The sequence below is a fragment of the Arabidopsis thaliana genome (assembly GCF_000001735.4).
Source record: "Arabidopsis thaliana chromosome 1 sequence".
NCBI classification, from domain to species: domain Eukaryota; kingdom Viridiplantae; phylum Streptophyta; class Magnoliopsida; order Brassicales; family Brassicaceae; genus Arabidopsis; species Arabidopsis thaliana.
Window position 1 is genome coordinate 25,357,454 of NC_003070.9, and position 18,790 is coordinate 25,376,243.

Here is an 18,790-nt window from a genome sequence, read left to right on the forward strand (position 1 = left end):
ATTTTAAAACATATTCACTACTATCTCATTTTTCATTTTCAACAATATTATGTTTTAACATATTGATAAACTAAGAAATCGTTTAAAATTTGTTTAGTCCAAAGATATCTCATATATCATAACTAACTTTTCACTTGTTAGCATTTATGTGGACAATATAAAGGAAAAACAAAGGTCTCACACGTCAAAACTTACTAATTTAGTTTAATGACTAATTAACATAGAGATTTGGTGCCAAGCATAACTTGGAAGGTTTGTTTTCATCGTAGACATCTACTCGGCGATCCACAAAATCAATTCAAAATATAGAAACACGTTTTCACTTTTCAAAGACCAAGGTTTTGTTCTAGGGCAACTTGAACGTTATATCATCTATATATACATTTTTGCAGTCATTTTGTAAAATAAATCCTAGAGTTGGAACTTATTTACAATGGCTGCCACTGGCTTTTAATTATTAGTTTTTTCAGCAATAAATTGATTAACAAACGAAAAACATTCCAAATATATTACAATCCCATATATCACGCAGATTTTTCCAAAATTTGAACTAGATTTCGGTAAATATTTAAAACAAAAAATGTTTGACAACCCAAAAGACAATTGCAATCCCTTAAAATGAGCAAAACGCAACTAAATACATTTCTTATCAATTCACTAAATCTTATTTCTGCAAAATTTGAACTAGATTTCGAGAACTATTTAAAACAAAATTTTGTTTGACAAACTAAAACACGATTGCAATCCCGTAAAATATTTATTTTAATTATAAATTTAAATTAGCAGGGTACCGCGGTTTTTTTTTACAGTACAGGTTTGGCGGAACGGGTTTGGAAGGACGTTACTTAATAACAATTGTAAACTATAAAATAAAAATATTTTATAGATAGATATAATTTGCAAAATTTTATATATATTAATTTAAAAAAATAAATTGTCTCCACGGTGTACCGTGAGTTAAAATCTAGTTAAACTAATATATATGTAACGTATAAGTTGCATGTTACACATAATATATTAATGCTAATCATCAGCAAACTAATAAAACCCCGCCAACGTTTAGATAGTACACGTATGTAATAGTTGAATAATAGTGACTAACAAAGACAAAGAAACAACTATACACCAAGTGTATATATCGGAGCCACAAGACACGTTCAATCTCATTGACCTCGTTATTATAAAAACATTTCAACACTAGTCATTGTCTCACATCAATAAATACATTGTTGAAAGAAGATAATCACACAAAATAAAAAAGTAGGAAGAAAACTCTTCACTTGATGATTTCCACTCAAGATTCAATCACAGTGAGCATAGGGATTTTGGTGCAAAGCGTGACTTGAAAGGTTTTCTTTCCTCGTACACATCTAGTCGTCAATCCACAAGACCACAACAGTCAATTCCAACTATAGAACACGTTTTTACTTTTTTAAAGGTTTTATCATTTTCACTTTAGTTTCTTATACACATCAAAACTTACTTGCCAAGTTACAAAGTTTATAGCTTAAGTATTTTATTATATATAAAAAAAAACTCCATCAAAGGAACGAAAGTTCAATTACAAACTTAAAAAAGAAATAAAAAATAAATAGAGAACTAACAGATTTACAATGTAGCAATTGCAAATTCGCACTCTGTTTTCTGTTACCGACCATTGTAGGTTCTCCAAAATTTTGTGCAAACGAAACTCTGACCGTCTGGTTTGTTATTGTGGCTGAGGTCCTGAGTCATGGTCTTGATAGTGCGACTTTAGATTGTTCGGTCTGAAAACATTAAGAGAAAGCTATTTTAGAGTATTAGGTTGTTTTTTGCTACTCTCTTGGCGTTTAGAACACAGATTATAGTTCTTGCAAGCAATCGGAAAATCAAAGTTCTAACGACATGTTCACTATTTATGACTTCTCTTGATTGATGACTAATGGATAATCTCTGTTCATGACCTGTTTACATATGTATAAATGTTTTTTTTCTCTTTTATATCGAATATATCCAATTTGTGCATGTCCTATTGTATGAAAGGTTGATTTGATTAATATGTGAAAGTGACACTTGTTTGTATGGCAAAGGAGAATATCCTTGAGAACCACGCAGAAGGAGAGGTATGCGGAGCACATTCTGGTATTCTTGGTTTATGTAAAATTCATCACTAAAGACATCTTTGAAAATGGTTTATTTGGCAATAGTATCATAGACCTTTTTGATAGCAGTGTGTATAAAAACTAGATACAAATGCTTTTGAGTTCTGAAGTGAAACAACTTAAATCATCTAAATTTTTGTTAATATGTTATCAAGTGTTTCATTGTTTTTGTTTGTCCCACTATTCCACTCATTATATTAGCTAGTCAGATGAAACGATCTTAAAGGGTTGTTTCGTTCATCTTCTAGACTTCTTTTTCGAGGCCTTAGAGGAAGAAGGGCCAGCTGCATTGGCTTTAGAAATGGCCGCTTGTTTTGACTTAGAGGTTGAAGGAGCTTCTTCTTGTTTAACCTTCGTCAAGGCACCTTGCGAGCCACGGATTTGAGCTGCTCGCTTGTCCTTTCTCTTGGGTCTGTAACTTGACCTTTCCCTTCTGGGAAGCCACCTCTCAGGGTCCGGAGTTGGACCTGAGTTTTCCAGATCGAATCCTTTGGGATACTTTGGCTTTCTCTTCCTCTTCACCTTCTCTTTCTTCACTTCTTCCTGACTCAATGAAGCAGCAGAAATGCCTTCAATGGGTTTTGCACCAGAGGTCTTTTCTAGGTTATCCACATCAACAGCCTTCAAACCTGGTAGGGGCTTAAGCTGTTTCTCGTAAGCTTCTGCTTTCTCAACATTGACACGAGCAAGAGTAGTCACAAGACCAACCAAAGCATCTGTGCTATTATGGTTTTTCACAATCTCCTCGTATAGCCGTGAAGCCTCCTCTTCTTGACCATGCCTGAGCTTGAAGGCAGCAGCCACCGGCATCAATATCCTAAGCATATTGCTATCGGTCATAGAATCCGACCACCATCTAATTGCTGAGTCAAGAACAGCAGTAGCACCATCATTGTCTCCAGCTCGCTCTCTGAGGGCGACAATGGTGGCAACAGTTGCAGGCAAGTGCTGAATATCAGGTATTTTGGACAGGGACTCTGCTGCTACATGAGGATGACTGGCAGAAGCGGCAATTTGTGCCCTGGCCAAGAGAACCAACTTAGACTTTTCCGGGAAGTTTTCGGCACACTGTCCCAGAAGTTCTTCAGCTTTAGCAGCCTTGTTTTCTCTCACCAAAACAGCAGCTTGAAGCAATGTAGGAATAACACTCTCAGGAAACATACCGGGCAGTGTAGCACAAAGCTCTCGTGCCTGAGGTAAAAAGATTTTTTTAACTTTAAGCAGAGTATGCAAAGAAGAAACGAAAGAGGAATAAGCTAGATTTCAAGTTTAAAGGACCTGATCCATCTTATTTGCATGGAGAAGTAGAAGGACGCGATTGGCATATATAGCTTCCTTATGTTTATGTGAAAGCTTAGCATCAAGTTCTTGAGAAAGCTGAAAATTTTGTGAGTCTTTGTCTTTCAGCAGATCAAACTTCCTCAAGCCATCAGAAATATCTTTGGAACCTTTCAAGGCAACAAGGTTGTTCACAGCAAGAGCAAGTGATTCATCAGCCAGATTTCGTTTAATGATATCTACATAAGAGCTCTTTGATTCTTGAGTTTGTCCAAGGACCTTGACAAAGAAAAAAACTGTTATTAGGAACTGGAAGATATCTTAACAAGATGTAAAAGAAAAGATAAGCAGTATAAAAAAGTACCTGTTGGACATATGCTAATTGAACAGAAATTGGGGCTAGCTGAGTCTCGATATAATCATCAGAATAGTCGCCCTCAGTGAGGGTTTCCTGACCAATTCTGTCTCAAAGTAACAGTACATTTTTTATCAGCTATGAGTAATCAGTAGTCAAATGATCAATGTACTTGAAGTGTTGATAAAGATACAGAAAAAGGAAATAATCTAGATTGATGTGGTTATATAAGTGTCAGTGTAAACAACTATTTTACCGAATCACTGATCCTAAGCTAGACGAATAATTGCATCAAAGCTAGACGAGTATCGAAAGGTATCTCTTGAGAAATACTAGTAGGAACAATGGCCTAGGAGACATATACAATGGCTAAAACTTCTCAGAAAAAGAGAGATTATATACCTCATGGCAGTGAGCAAAAGTTGTTCAGCATCAACATAGTTACTGTTTTCGATCAAAGAGCAAGCAGTATTATAAGCCAATTGATAAGTAGTCGTAGGTCTGATCTTCAAACTCTCCAATACTTGAGAAGCTTTTCCGGCTCTAATCAACGCCGCGACTAAATTGACCTCTATCAATTTAATCCCGGACTTGTTCAGTTTCTGATACACATCCACACAAGCATCTACTTTCCCCAAACAGTTCAAAATCTGAGCCTCTAAAAGCAAAGTCTTTGACTCTCTCTCGAGACCTTTTAAACACACCAAAGCCTCATCTAACTTGTTTTCACGGTATAAACAATACGCCTATCAAGAGAAACATCCATTAGACCCCAAAAAACTTTCAAATCTTAGCAAAATTACTATACCTTGTGAAAACCTAGATCGATTGGAAACGAGTTAATGACGGAGAGAGCACCATTGATCTTAACGTCTTTGATTAGATAATCATCGAACTTATCGTCTTTTATCAGAGCCACAACTTTGCATCGGATCGCATCCTCATCGGTAGGTACAATCGACAAAACTGTAAACGAAATCACGGATTCAAATTTTCACCAAACCAAAATCAACGAGTAAGAAGGAAGGTGAGAATTGTGGAAACCTTGATCAGCGACCTTGACGGCTTCTTCATATTTAGTATCCTTGATATGTTTGTGGAGGGAAGTGAAGAGATCTTCGATTGCTGGAGTCGAGGTTTTGGGGTTTTCTTTCGATTTGGGAGCCATGGCTGCTTCAAGGTTTCTCAGGGCACGAAACAACAGAGAAGAAAACTGGCAGATTTTTGACTCTTTAAAAATCAACAGATTGATGTTTATATACTACCTGACTTCAATCAAGGTCTGTGAAGATGTTCCTAAAATAACTTATGGGCTTTTTATATGGGCCTTTTCTGCTCATGATTCAATAATCTTTTTACTTGAAAGTATAAAAAGAGATTAAAAAACTATTTGAAACCCATTAAGACTCAATGCATCTAAATTTAAAACTTTTATTTATTAAAATTTAATATATATGGAGTTCTCTCACATCTACAAAATATTTATTAAAAATATTTTAGAAATTTTCCTTTCAAATTTAGCTATATTTATTATTACTTATAGTAAAATGAAAATAAGTTTTGAATACATAACAAAAAGCTAAGTATAATAAATAAAATATTAACAACGATATATACGTTTATTTTTCCTTTCAAAACTTTGTTAAGTTTTGTGATCAATATCATTGTTTTCAAGAGGAGTTAGGAAAGGTGGATAAAAGTGATATAGAGACCCTTTATTGTTACAGCTCATTTCTTTTTCTCCTAATATCTTAATTTGTTTTATATCTTTTTATATTATTGATCATTTTAAATGTTAACTATGTATTATATTCTCGTTGTTATTAGAACTGTACTATATATTCTTGATAATTATTATGTACCATACTTCTCCATCCGGAACCTATATCTCAATGTTTTTGAGTTTCAAAGTAAGACATTTTAATTCATCTAAGAATATGTTAAAATCCTTAAAAATGTAAGAATGTTTCATTGTTTTGTTTGTTCCACCATCGCGATCTTACACTTGCTAGCCACGTTCGTGATAACACTTTTCACCGGTGTATATTTCTTTCCTTACCGTTGTAACAATCTTTGAATTGGAGTGTATATCTTTGAACCGGAGAGCTCATTTGGAAAATATTACTATGAGTCTTTTGTAATGAAATTAAACTCAAATATTAAGAAAATAAAAATGAAATTAAAGTCCCATAAGAGATTGTGATTGGGCTTCATGGGCCTTAAAACTTTATGACCACATTGATGGAAAAACTAAAACGACAACGAATGGATTCATCTTTTAAAACCGGCCTAGAAAGAAGAACAAATATCTTGTAGAAACAGAAACTTGTCTGGTCTTTTCGAATGTGATTTTTGGTTGATGATGATGAGGCTAGTTCAAGTATCTTCCACTGAATCCATTTCTTCTATTTCCGCTTCCTCGGCCCGGAATGGTGGAGTTCTCTACTTGAAGCGTGGTTCTGGTAATATCATCGAACACCTTGTGTGCTTGAGATTTTTTAATTTTCGCTTTGTGGGTAAATTGATTCTTAAGGAGGAACCAGTGCTTTTGAACTCATTGGTTGTATAGACAAAATTGAAACGCAAATCACATAACATGGATAATAAGTTCGCTTCTTGTCCTGTATATGGGTTTAGTTGATTTCATCGGATTTTTTTTTTTTTTTTTTGTGTTGTCTTGTTTCTGAATCCTGTTGATGTTTTTGAAGTTCAAAGATTGTTTTTTTCATCTTATGTTTTGAAAAAGATTCCAGGGTAGTTCTGGGGTTCTAGTGTTTATTAGAGTAGCTCTGATTGTAGATTTGAAGTAGTGGAATGGGTTTATTAAACTTGAGTTTATGTTTGTTTCCAATATGATTCCTCTAACCTTTGTAACAGTCTGTGTATGTAGAGTCTTGAAGCCGAATAAAGTTGCTCTCAACAGTATGATTCTTTCAGCTATGAGGACTTGCTCAATCTCTGGGTTCCATACTCATCTTCCGAAGTCAAGCGGTTCAGTTTCTTCGAGAAAGAGGTTTTCTTCTACTGCTTTATCACTCATCACTCAAACCATTTCACCATTTGCTCATCCCCGTTCATCAGTAATTGTGTCAAGCCTTCTCTCCCCATCTGATATCCCTCAGAAATCTGAAGAATGGTTTGCTTTAAGGAAAGACAAGTTAACCACAAGTACATTCAGTACAGCGCTGGGGTTTTGGAAAGGAAACCGGCGTGCCGAGCTCTGGCATGAAAAGGTTTATGATTCAGATGCACGAGTTGTTGAGGAGTCTGCACGGTTTGCTATGAACTGGGGTGTACAAATGGAATCATCTGCGATAGAAAGGTACAAAAGAATAATGGGTTGTGAGGTTGGAACAATGGGATTTGCTATTCACTCCAATGAGGAATTTCACTGGCTTGGCGCTTCACCGGATGGAATCCTCGATTGCTTTGGTATTCTAGAAGTGAAATGTCCATATAACAAAGGGAAAACCGAAACTGTATTACCCTGGAAAAAAGTGCCCTACTATTACATGCCTCAGCTGCAGGGTCAAATGGAGATAATGGACCGGGAATGGGTCAACTTATACTGCTGGACACGAAATGGAAGCACGGTTTTCCGTGTGATGAGAGACCGAAGCTATTGGAGAATCATACATGATGTATTAAGGGAGTTCTGGTGGGAGAGTGTGATTCCTGCAAGGGAGGCTTTGTTGTTAGGGAAAGAGGATGAGGAGGTGAAAAAGTATGAGCCAACATCTACGCATAAACGAACCAAGCTTGCCATAGCTAAAAGCCTAAATTTGGCTGCGGAATCAAAACTAGTATGCAGAGAAATTGCTGATCATGTCGAGTTCTTTTAGATGAAATAGGAGAATGATGATTCATCTTATTAGATCACGCATTGTTGTACTTATGAAACTGGTTAAATGATGTAACACTCTTTAATCAGATTTCACTCTTTGGAGTTTAGTGGTTTTCTATCGTCTGTAAATTAATTGGATGTGAAATGATTTTCATTGCAAAAATAGGTGAAGACAGTTGAAAGACAATAGGTTGATTCTTTGTGCCAACTAAGCAGATGACCAAAAACAGAGAGGAATGCAGAAATAGAGGAGTTGGTTACCAAAAAACATGAGAAAAACTGATAACTAATAAACTCAAACAAAGGACAATGAACAAGAAGAGGAAAACTACAAATAGATAATTGAAGATGTTCCTCTAAGTTAGTTGTTGTTTAGTTTTAAACATCTGCAAGAAGAGAAGATGGATTCAGGGCCGTCGTGGGCTGATCAATGGGATTACAATAACCCTGACCCTCTACCGAGTTCGACGAAAGAGGATGAGAGCAAAAAGAAGAACAAGAAGAAGAAGGAAGAAGATGGAAGCAAAAGCAGTCTTGGGAAGACATTACTTGGGTTCAAATGGATGAAGGAGCTCCGCAAGAAATCTGAAAAGTGATTAGTAAAGAGATTTTTTATTACATTTGATTCTTGTTATTCTTTGTAATTAATCCATTCTTTCTCAGTTTCTTGTCTCCATTTCTTTAGTTTTAGTGTTTTACTATTAACCGATTCATCAAAGCAAAAGAATTCAGGCAATGCAAACGAGAAATTAACCAAAATCTTAAATGGGTCAAGACAACTAAAACTTGATGAATCCAAAAAGAAAAAGAACAATGGAAATTTTGGGGCTAAGTACTCTTTGTTTTTGTTTTCTCAGAACAGATGAAACAATCTTAAAGGGTTGTTTCGTTCATCTTCTAGACTTCTTTTTTGAGGCCTTAGAGGAAGGCGCAGGTGCATTCCCTTTAGAACTGGCCACTTGGTTTGACTTTGAAGTTGAAGGAGCTGCTTCTTGTTTATCCTTGGTCACCGCACCCTGCGAGCCACGGATTTGAGCTGCTCGCTTGTCCTTCCTCTTGGGTTTGTAACTTGACCTTTCCCTTCTGGGAAGCCACCTTTCAGGGTCTGGGGGTGGACCTGGGTTTGCCGGATCAAATCCTTTGGGATACTTTGGCTTTCTCTTCCTCTTCCTCTTCGCCTTTTCTTTCTTCACTTCTTCCTGACTCGATGAAGCAGCAGCGCCTTCAATGGGTTTTGCACCATAGGTCTTTTCTAGTTTATCCACATCAACAGCCTTCAAACCTGGTAGGGGCTTAAGCTGTTTCTCATAACTTTCTGCTTTCTCAACATTGACACGAGCAAGTGTAGTCACAAGACCAACCAGAGCATCTGTGCTATTGTGGTTTTTCACAATTTCCTCGTATAGCCGTGAAGCCTCCTCTTCTTGACCATGCCTTAGCTTGAAGGCAGCAGCCTCTGGCATCAATACCCTAAGCTTACTGCTCTCGGTCATCGAATTTGACCACCATTTAATTGCTGAGTCAAGAACAGCAGCAGCACCATCATTGTCTCCAGCACGCTCTTTGAGGGCGACAATGGTGGCAACAGTTGCAGGCAAATGCTGAATATCAGGTATTTTGGATAGGGACTCTGCTGCTACATGAGGATGACTGGCAGAAGCAGCAATTTGTGCCCTGGCCAAGAGAACCAACTTAGACTTTTCCGGGAATTTTTCGGCACACTGTCCCAAAAGTTCTTCAGCTTTGGCAGCCTTGTTTTCTCTCACCAAAACGGCAGCTTGAAGCAATGTAGGAATAATACTCTCAGGAAACATACCGGGCAGTGCAGCACAAAGTTCTCGTGCCTGAGGTAAAAACATTTTCTTAACTGGTTAAGCATATGTAAAGAAGAAACGAAAGAGGAATAAGCTAGATTTGAAGTTTAAAGGACCTGATCCATCTTATTTGCATGGAGGAGTAGAAGGACGCGATTGGCATATATAGCCTCCTTATGTTTCTGTGAAAGCTTTGCATCAAGTGCTTGAGAAAGCTGAAAAGTTTGGGAGTCTTTGTCTTTCAGCAGATCAAACTTCCTCAAGCCATCAGAAATATCTTTGAAACCTTTCAAGGCAACAAGGTTGTTTACAGCAACAGCAAGTGAAGGTTCATCAGCCAGATTTCGTTTAATGAAATCTACATAAGAGCTGGTGGATTCTTGAGTTTGTCCAAGGATCTGATAAAGGAAAAAAACTATGTTACTAGGCACTGGAATATATCTTGACAAGATGTTTAGGAGAGGACAAACAGCATATAAAAGTACCTGTTGGACATATGCTAATTGAACAGCAATTGGGGCCAGCTCAATCTCAATTTCTTCATCGGTTAAAGCGATGTCGTCATCATTGAGGGTTTCCTGACCAATTCTGTCTCAAAGTAACAGTACATTTATCAGGTATGCGTACATTGTACAAGACTTGGGAAATCAATAGTCAAATGGTCAATGTACTTGAAATGTTGATAAGGATACAGAGAAAGGAAATCATCTATATATCCCAAAATACTAGGCTCAAATTTCTCAGAAACAGATGAGAGAATATATACCTCCTGGCAGTGAGCAAAAGTTGTTCAGCATCAGCATAGTTATTGTTTTCAATCAAAGAGCAAGCAGTATTATAAGCCAACTCAAAACTACTAGTTGGTTTGATCTTCAAACTCTCCAATGTTTTCTGCACTTGAGAAGCTTTTCCAGCTGAAATCAACCCGGCGACTAAATTAACCTCTAACGTCTCAATCTGGGACTTGGTCAGTTTCTGATACACATCCACACACGCATCTGCCTTCCCCAAACGGTACAAAATCTGAGCCTCCAAAACCAAAGTATCTGTATCTCTCTCGAGACCTTTTAAACACACCAAAGCCTCATCTAGCTTGTTTACACGGTATAAGCAATACGCCTATCAAGCGAAACATCCATTACAAATCTCAGTAAATTCAGATCAAATGTAGTTAAAATGATGCAAAATTACAATACCTTGTGAAAACCTAGATCGATTGGAAGCTTCTGGAACGAGTTAATGACGGAGAGAGCACCATTGATCTTAACGTCTTTGATTAGATAATCATCGAACTTATCGTCTTTTATCAGAGCCACAACTTTGCATCGGATCGCATCCTCATCGGTAGGTACAATCGACAAAACTGTAAACAATATCACGGATTCAAATTTTCACCAAATGGAAAATCAACGAGGAAAGAAGGAAGGTGAGAATTGTGGAAACCTTGATCAGCGACCTTGACGGCTTCTTCATATTTAGTATCCTTGATATGTTGGTGGAGGGAAGTGAAGAGATCTTCGATTGCTGGAGGTGGTTGTGAATTCGATGTTTTGGATTTTTCTTTCGATTTCGGAGCCATGGCTGCTTGGAGAAATCGGGATCCAAGCTTCGAGAGTTTTGTCAAGGGTTTGCAATTGAAGTGTCTTCAACGGATTTGATGATGACATTTCCTAAGACAAATTAATGGGCTTTTTATATGGGCCTTTCACATCTCATTTATGCTCATGATCCAATTATCTTAAGATCTTTTACTTGAAAGTAGAAAAGAGAGAGATTTGAAAACCATTACGGCTCATCCATCTAAACTTTAGATTGACGATAAAGTGAAGCGGAATCAATCAGGAGCAACACGAGCTAAGTCACATACTTGACCTTCTAGTACATTGCTAGCTCATAGCTCACGAACACATCAAGCTTTAGATCGATTTATATGATAGTGATTTAAATCAAAGTCAAACCACTTCGAGTTCAAAATTTGCAATTTTTGTCTCCAAAATTTAACGTATAACATAGGCTAATAGCTAGCTTATTAAGAAAGACGAATTAATTACAATTCGAATAAAGCTTTTACCAAAGAAATAGATTTTTTTCCGTGCGTGTCTCGGTCTCACTTTCTGCCTTTGGGTCCATCAGCGAGCGAGAGGGCTTTTCCCTCCCAGTCACTCTTTTTTTCCTTTCTCGAGAAAATAGCAGAAGAAAAATGACGGAAAACGAAGGAAACGACAAGAAAATCGAAGGATCTAATCCTAAGAAGAAGCTCAACGTTGTAACCTTCACCGGAGCGGCGGGTTTACTCGGACTCGCCGTCAGTTTCGCAATCTTCACTTTCAAGTCTCACAAGCAAAAATCCAAGAAGAAAGGCACTCTCTCTCTCTCTCTCGCTCTCGTCTTCCTTTCACTTCCTCTTGCTTGATTCCGCAATTTACGAATTCAAATTTCACAATGTTCGTATTCATTGGAAATTTAGGTCTTCCTGGTTGTGATACTGTTTGTGTGAACCTATCTGCGAAGGAGATTCTCGATTTAGCTGAAGAAATTATTCACAAGTCTACACGAGTTCATGATGCTGTTGCTTTGGTTTCTCTAGATAAGGTATTTGAAAACTAAGTTGAGAAAAACCAGATATGGTAAAGGAAAATTATCTCTGACTTGATTCTATTGTTGTTATTGCTTTTGTAGCTCTCTTATGAGAATGTTGTATTGCCGTTGGCTGAATTGGAAGCTAGACAACTCTCGCTTATACAATGTTGTGTGTTTCCTAAGATGTTATCGCCTCACGATAATGTTCGTAAAGCTAGTACAGAAGCGGAGCAGAAAATCGACGCTCATATACTTTCCTGCAGGTGAATTGGATTCTGATGAGCATGAAATGCTGTTTTTGAATTTATGACTCACTTTATATGAAATTGAAGATCATGTCTTTGTGCAAGCTTATCAGAAAACGTGAAGATGTTTACCGGATTATCAAAATTTATGCTGCAAAGGGAGAATCGATTTCTCCGGAAGCTAAATGTTACCTACAGTGTCTGGTAAGGAAAATTGAATCATGTGCTTCTCTTATGCTCTTAAGGTTTTTCACTGTCTCAGACATTACTTATCACATTCTTTCTGCTAATGCAATCTAGTGCCTTAACCATAAACACATTCTAACAACTGAGATTATTTAGTTCATCTATCTTCCTTAGCATATTTGTTATCATTTCTAATTTCTCCACCACAATTCTAGATTTTGTTAGGTCCATGACTTTGTACTATTGATTTTCTTTACTTTTGCTATGGAAAGTGATTTACCAGCCTCAAATTCTTTAATAACATGTCCACTTGCGAATGAGATCATTAGTTTTTTTCTACGTATATAACAAGTCTTTAAAGGTATTGTTATCCTCATGGACTATCAATTAGCACTCTTATAAGAGTTGGACCAGAGAATTTTGCTTTATTAGCTTCATTCAGTTACTCTAGAAGAAAGCAGTTGAAATAATGAGCTTCTTTTTCGTAGCTCATTTGAAAGAGTTGTTTGCAGACTTCTGTTCACTTTACTTAGCAGTGTGAATTGAACCGAATTATTGATTTCTGTTTTATCAGTGACAGGTTAGAGACTTTGAGGACAATGGTCTGAACCTTACTGCAATAAAAAGAGAGGAAGTTGAGAGACTAAAATATGAAATTGATGAGCTTAGCTTGCGATACATTCAGAATTTAAATGAAGATAGTTCTTGTCTCTTTTTTACTGAGGATGAGCTTGCTGGTTTGCCTCTAGAATTTCTTCAGGTGTTTATTCTAAATTTTATTTGCTAACTCTGTCACATATGCAAATCTGTGATATTATCTGTTTTGGACATGACTTTTTCTGAGCTATTTTTCATTTCTGCACTTTCTTCTGCAGAATTTAGAAAAAACTCAAAATAAAGAATTTAAGCTCACCTTGGAAAGTCGTCACGTCGCAGCTATTCTAGAGTTGTGCAAGGTAAGAATTCCCATGGTCCTTTTTGATTGCCTTGCCACAGAAAAGGTGGCAGTTACTTGCCAGTTCTTGATACTGACTTTTTTAGTAACCAGGAATAATTTCAACATCTCTCTCTATGTTCTGGGCCAATGCATTAAAATTCATATTTAAACAAGTTTTGGCTCTTGTTTTAAACTTTGCAGATAGCCAAGACAAGGAAGACGGTGGCTATGGCATATGGAAAGAGATGTGGAGATACCAATATTCCTGTGTTACAAAGATTGGTACTTGCGTGTCTATTCTAAAAACCCTTGACAGAAGCCTGTAGCACACTTTAATCAGTTGACTTTCTACTATTCTCGTCTCTGTAGGTTCAGTCACGCCATAGATTAGCATGCGTATGTGGTTATGCACACTTCGCAGATTATGCTCTTGATCGTAGGATGTCAAAGACATCAATGAGGGTTTGTGAAAGAACCTTTAAGTGATTAATCTAACATTCTTCATGACTCCTTTGTACTGACGCCCTTCTTATGCCAGGTGATCAGGTTCCTGGAGGACATTTCTTCCAGTTTAACTGACTTGGCTATTAGAGAGTTTTCCATTTTGGAAGACTTGAAGGTAATCGAATGTTGGTATTATATAATTACAGGTTATGCCTTTCTCACTACTTAACTTGCTGAGTTTTAATATCAGAGGAAAGAAGAAGGGGAGATTCCATTTGGCGTAGAAGATCTTTTATACTACATAAAGAGGGTAGAGGAGTTGCAGTTTGATCTTGATTTTGGAGATATCCGGCAATATTTTCCTGTCAACTTGGTCCTTTCCGGGATCTTTAAAATATGTCAGGACCTTTTTGGTGAGTTTACGTCTGTACTCTAAAATCTTTTGGGGGTATTAATAAATTTTTGCTTTGCTTCTGTGGCTTGAGAATATTTACTATCCATTTATTTGATCCTCGTCATAGCTTGCTGGCCAACTTAATGATTTCGCCATGCAGGAATAAAATTTGAGGAGGTTACAGAAGTTGATGTCTGGTATCATGATATTCGAGCTTTTGCCGTCTTTGACTCAGGATCTGGAAAGCTTTTGGGATATTTCTATCTTGACATGTTTACAAGGTCCATTAGCAACCTTACTTCATTCTCCTCTTTACTTTTAGAGCCTCCATTTCATTTTGAGTTGTGATAATAATTTTGTTTGACAGGGAAGGAAAATGTAATCACAGCTGTGTGGTGGCTCTTCAGAATAACGCACTGTTCTCCAATGGTGCATGTCAGGTGACAATCCTACATCCATGTCGGACCTTTATGTGGAAGTATCATGCAACTCAAATATAAATCGATATTGTGATCTCATGTGGATGTATTTTAAGGTTTTAGTATTCGTATTTTGGCATTTATTTTGTTTCTGTCTCCAGATTCCTGTGGCGTTGCTTATTGCACAGTTTGCAAAGGATGGTAGTGGTGAAGCTGTGCCATTGGGATTTTCTGACGTGGTTAATCTTTTTCATGAGTTTGGCCATGTGGTACGTGAATGAAATTGGTTACGTGGAACAGCAGAATAAATTCTGTTGGTATCTTTTGTATGTATCAGGGGATGTTATTAGCTGATATTCCTTGCTACTATTGGTAAATAGGTCCAACATATCTGCAATCGTGCTTCATTTGCTAGATTCTCGGGCCTACGTGTTGACCCCGACTTTCGGGAGATTCCTTCTCAGTTATTGGAAAACTGGCAAGTAAACTGATAATTTTTTCTTAAAATCTTTCTGTATTAACACTAAATCCTAATAGACGGAATATAATTCTTGTATCTCTAGGTGTTACGAAAGTTTCACGTTGAAGTTAATATCAGGTTATCGTCAGGTGAGCGCTTCTCACGACTAAATTGTTGACAATTGTTCTTGTCGTAGACTAGTCATAATAATTTGTTTTAACCTGGGATTTATTCCTGCAGGATATCACCAAGCCACTTGTGGATGAAGTCTGCAAAACACTCAAACGTTGGCGATATTCTTTCTCTGCACTAAAGTCGCTTCAGGAGATATTATACTGTGAGATATTAATTGACTTTTAATGATGCTTATATACCTTTTCATTTTGACTTCATTGTAGTTTTTAAACTGAAATATCAATTCCTCACAATCGTTAGGACAAATGGTTTGTTAGTAAGACGAGTAGATTGTGGTTCTTATTATGCTTTAGAGGAAGCAGTAGTTAACTAAGAAGTCTACTAGCGGGTAAAATGTGGTATTGCCTAATGATGCTTGAAATATGGATGATCAGGTCTATTTGATCAAATAATATATTCGGACGATGATGCTGACTTACTCCAGCTAATCAGGAGTCTTCATCCAAAGGTAAAAGCATAAACTCTCAAAGCAATCTGGTCTGTTTACGGCAAAGAAATTTTCTCATACTAGTGTCTTTCTATATATAGGTAATGATAGGGCTACCAGTGGTGGAAGGAACCAACCCTGCTTCATGTTTCCCACGTGCTGTAATTGGCTCTGAAGCAACATGTTACAGTCGTTTATGGAGTGAGGTATGATTGATTTGCACTGTGGTGATCCGTACCTTCCATGACTTTAGTCTGAGAATCCACCTATTTCCACAGGTGTATGCTGCTGATATATTTGCTTCAAAATTTGGAGATGGGCATCCGAATCTATATGCCGGCTTGCAGTTCAGAGACAAAGTGAGAAGCGTATTTGTTTGTCTTTCCTTTGATTTAGTAGTGTGTGAGTGTAAAAGGACTAAACAAGTAACAACTACTTTCTTATTAGGTGTTGGCCCCAGGAGGAGGCAAAGAACCAATGGAACTTCTCACCAATTTTCTTGGAAGGGAACCATCAACACAAGCTTTCATCGCTAGCCGGACAAACTATAGTTTGTAGTATTTTGCACCTAACATTAGGTTCCAGTGAATCTGGTAGCTGGTGAAAATAAACATTTCTTTGGTTGTTAGAGACATCGTTTATTGATGTTTGTTAATGTGTTGAGAGGACCTAGCGGTTTAGGTGGAAACTGTAATCATTCATTCTTAGTTTCTTACCTTTCTCTGCATCGCAATCTCAAATTACGAAGAGTTATATAACATAGTGATCATCATTGAGCATGTACGGTGTTGAAGATAAGGACTTGTCTCGATCAATTTACAAGACAGATTCTAATATTATGGTTTTCTTCTCTTATTAAGACAAGAATAGTATTGTCTTTTTGGTTTACTTTGGAAATAGGATTGTAACAGGCCTTAAAGGTAAGTAGTTTCAGACATACGTAAAAGAAAAGAGTTTCAGATTACCTTATGAAGTACGGTTCTGGTTCGGTTTAAACTGGTTTGAACACGTGGCAGGTACAAGTAGATAAGGTACGAATCCACGAAATCATCATCTTCCCCAAACCAAATAATCTCTCGTTTCTAAACAAACTAGTGGTGAGTGAATCTTCTCTGGTGAGTAATGGAAGTGAGTATGTCTTTGAATGCGTTAACTCGGCTTCCTCTGAAGAACACAGGAAGATTCGAAGAGGTTGGTTTAGCGAGACACTCTCTGTTTAGCTCAAGAACGGCATGCCGAGAGACGGCGGTACAGCAGCGGCGGATGGTTTTTGTGGTGGAGGCTAAGGGAAAGAAAGGTATGGCGGCGCGTCAGTATCAACGTACACCTCCTCCTATGCCTAAGATTGAAGACGATGGAAACCCAAGATTCGTTATCTTCATTCGTATGGCCAATGTTCGTCTCTTTTCCACTCTTTCTTCACTTAGCTTGGATTAGGAGATAATTAAACGCTTAAACATGTTAGCTTTGCTTTGGTTCTGTTTCCAAAGTTATATACTTTTTTCAATTTGATACTCCTAGACCAATTATTAGATTGCAAATCATCTGGTTTCATCAAATTTGGATTTTTCAACATTTCAGCTCTTTGTTCTAGTACGTGTTTGTTTATAACATGAATTAAAATTGTTAGCTTGATTGGTTTTGTTTGCAAAGTTATGTACTTTCTTTCATTCGATCCTTTTAGATCAATTATCAGATTGCAATTGTGTTCTGGTTTCATCAATGCGAGTGTTCTTTTCAGCATTTTACTTTTTGTTGTAAAAAGTGTTTCTTGTGACGTGAACAGGTGTATCTTTGGTATCCTCTGAGTATAATAGCTGGTGGTACTACTGCTAAGATCATGGTTGCTGCAAAAGATAACCTCTTGGGGAAGTATATCTACAAAGACACCATTGCAAGAAACATTGCCGCTGTTATTTACAGAGTAAATTACACAAGCTTCTGCTTATTCTTGTGTGGTTGATTCCACTATTAATATGTGTCTCTTTAGATGTTATTTCTAATTGTTTTTATCTTCAACAGGATGAGAAAGAGATTCAAAAGACAGCAATTAAGCAGCATCGTGTCTTGCGTACAGCCACCGAGTTTCGATATGGCTACAAACTTGTAGTAATGCTCTCAAAACCCTTTTTCTTCAGTTATTGGAAGCTCTGCTTCATTTTGTAGTTGATGAGACCGTAGGAAAAGTTTTCTGGTTTCGTTTTCACTTATTATGGCTGTATTATACATTCAGGAAAACGGAAACATGAGAGCTGCACTTAGTACTTCAGATGTTATTGAGGTGAGCTATACTTAACTACATGAGATCAGCTCTCAAACTTCCTACAGTGACACCAAAAGGATGCTGTTATAGATGTTTTGTCTGAAACGTTTGTGTTTTGTCCTGAACCATCGCAGCTCCCAACCCAGGACCAGCTTAAAACAGTGTTCGACAAAGTTAAAGACTACTTTGGGGATGCAAAAGAGTCATTCGGAAAGCTATCATCGCTGAACCCGGGGAGTGACGAAAAAACTGAAGAAACCTCGGATGAGAAAGCCAAGTAAGTATAAACAGGTACTGAATGTTTCTTCTTTTCATTTTCACTAGAATTTTGGTGTTTTTCACCAAAATGATATACAACCGTTTTACAGGGCCTGAGGCTGAACAATTGACACTTGGTTGGTTGATTTTGATGTCTCAACCGTCTCGGTATGGGCTGCAGAAGGTCACTGGATATGACGAGACTACCGCTATTTTGTGCACATTTTCTCTATACATCTCTCACAGAAACAGCTTCTGTTAAATCTCTTGTAACATATAACTTATTGTGTATTGTAGATTTGTTGAAAGAAAGAGCCATTGGTTACAACTTGCAATTTCAACTTTTCTTAGACATTGGTCAAACAATAGTAGTCGAAAATAGGAAAACTTCCCACTATATCTTTCGAAGAAACCCTTAACTAGAACTGTGAACAAGATATGCAAAAGCTTCGTGAAGGTGAGAGCAAGACCATTTGCAGAGATTTAGTAGAATCTCCCTGATTGCTCCAGTAGGTAAAAAATCTAGTTCTGCGCAGTATTGGCGACATCT

General features: G+C 37.2%; 6 protein-coding genes across 12 annotated transcripts; 4 read left to right on the forward strand and 2 right to left on the reverse strand.

The window, feature by feature from the left end:
• Window positions 1-2,158: 2,158 nt before the first annotated feature.
• On the reverse strand, window positions 2,159-4,991 carry AT1G67650 (SRP72 RNA-binding domain-containing protein). The gene is made up of 6 exons (NM_105433.3): window positions 4,819-4,991; window positions 4,583-4,740; window positions 4,177-4,520; window positions 3,784-3,880; window positions 3,420-3,698; window positions 2,159-3,332 (listed from the first exon to the last, which is right to left on the reverse strand). The coding sequence occupies exons 1-6, from the start codon at window positions 4,940-4,942 to the stop codon at window positions 2,379-2,381; spliced, it is 1,956 nt and encodes a 651-aa protein (NP_176933.1). The 5' UTR covers window positions 4,943-4,991; the 3' UTR covers window positions 2,159-2,378.
• Window positions 4,992-6,048: 1,057 nt separating this feature from the next.
• AT1G67660 (Restriction endonuclease, type II-like superfamily protein) lies at window positions 6,049-7,861 on the forward strand. 3 transcript variants are annotated; one of them, NM_105434.3, is made up of 2 exons: window positions 6,049-6,236; window positions 6,652-7,861. In NM_105434.3, the coding sequence occupies exons 1-2, from the start codon at window positions 6,134-6,136 to the stop codon at window positions 7,614-7,616; spliced, it is 1,068 nt and encodes a 355-aa protein (NP_176934.2). In that variant the 5' UTR covers window positions 6,049-6,133; the 3' UTR covers window positions 7,617-7,861. The 3 variants fall into 3 exon arrangements, with proteins under 3 accessions (NP_176934.2, NP_001077786.1, NP_001185345.1); NM_001084317.2 differs by having other exon boundaries at window positions 6,051-6,236; window positions 6,665-7,861; NM_001198416.2 differs by having other exon boundaries at window positions 6,213-6,445; window positions 6,609-7,765.
• A 55-nt stretch (window positions 7,862-7,916) lies between these two features.
• AT1G67670 (uncharacterized protein) lies at window positions 7,917-8,287 on the forward strand. Its single transcript, NM_105435.2, has one exon. It carries the CDS (start codon window positions 8,020-8,022, stop codon window positions 8,212-8,214), a length of 195 nt encoding a protein of 64 aa, NP_176935.1. The 5' UTR covers window positions 7,917-8,019; the 3' UTR covers window positions 8,215-8,287.
• A 15-nt stretch (window positions 8,288-8,302) lies between these two features.
• AT1G67680 (SRP72 RNA-binding domain-containing protein) lies at window positions 8,303-11,381 on the reverse strand. The gene is made up of 6 exons (NM_105436.4): window positions 10,876-11,381; window positions 10,629-10,795; window positions 10,199-10,551; window positions 9,918-10,020; window positions 9,549-9,830; window positions 8,303-9,462 (listed from the first exon to the last, which is right to left on the reverse strand). The coding sequence occupies exons 1-6, from the start codon at window positions 11,009-11,011 to the stop codon at window positions 8,509-8,511; spliced, it is 1,995 nt and encodes a 664-aa protein (NP_176936.1). The 5' UTR covers window positions 11,012-11,381; the 3' UTR covers window positions 8,303-8,508.
• A 39-nt stretch (window positions 11,382-11,420) lies between these two features.
• Window positions 11,421-16,524, forward strand: AT1G67690 (Zincin-like metalloproteases family protein). Its single transcript, NM_105437.5, has 20 exons — window positions 11,421-11,792; window positions 11,900-12,024; window positions 12,112-12,275; window positions 12,371-12,461; window positions 13,024-13,203; window positions 13,319-13,399; window positions 13,582-13,662; window positions 13,750-13,842; window positions 13,919-13,999; window positions 14,075-14,237; window positions 14,379-14,499; window positions 14,586-14,658; window positions 14,799-14,906; window positions 15,018-15,115; window positions 15,201-15,246; window positions 15,338-15,434; window positions 15,667-15,740; window positions 15,821-15,925; window positions 15,998-16,078; window positions 16,167-16,524. The coding sequence occupies exons 1-20, from the start codon at window positions 11,633-11,635 to the stop codon at window positions 16,275-16,277; spliced, it is 2,133 nt and encodes a 710-aa protein (NP_564902.4). The 5' UTR covers window positions 11,421-11,632; the 3' UTR covers window positions 16,278-16,524.
• Window positions 16,525-16,618: 94 nt separating this feature from the next.
• On the forward strand, window positions 16,619-18,632 carry AT1G67700 (multidrug resistance protein). Of its 5 annotated transcripts, none has more exons than NM_001334319.1 (7): window positions 16,619-16,639; window positions 16,736-17,114; window positions 17,506-17,643; window positions 17,742-17,828; window positions 17,953-18,000; window positions 18,117-18,273; window positions 18,351-18,597. In NM_001334319.1, the coding sequence occupies exons 2-6, from the start codon at window positions 16,842-16,844 to the stop codon at window positions 18,261-18,263; spliced, it is 693 nt and encodes a 230-aa protein (NP_001319335.1). In that variant the 5' UTR covers window positions 16,619-16,639; window positions 16,736-16,841; the 3' UTR covers window positions 18,264-18,273; window positions 18,351-18,597. The 5 variants fall into 5 exon arrangements, with proteins under 5 accessions (NP_001319335.1, NP_001319336.1, NP_850972.1 ...); NM_001334320.1 differs by having other exon boundaries at window positions 18,117-18,259; NM_180641.4 differs by lacking the exon at window positions 16,619-16,639 and having other exon boundaries at window positions 16,685-17,114; window positions 18,351-18,632.
• The last annotated feature ends 158 nt before the right edge of the window (window positions 18,633-18,790 follow it).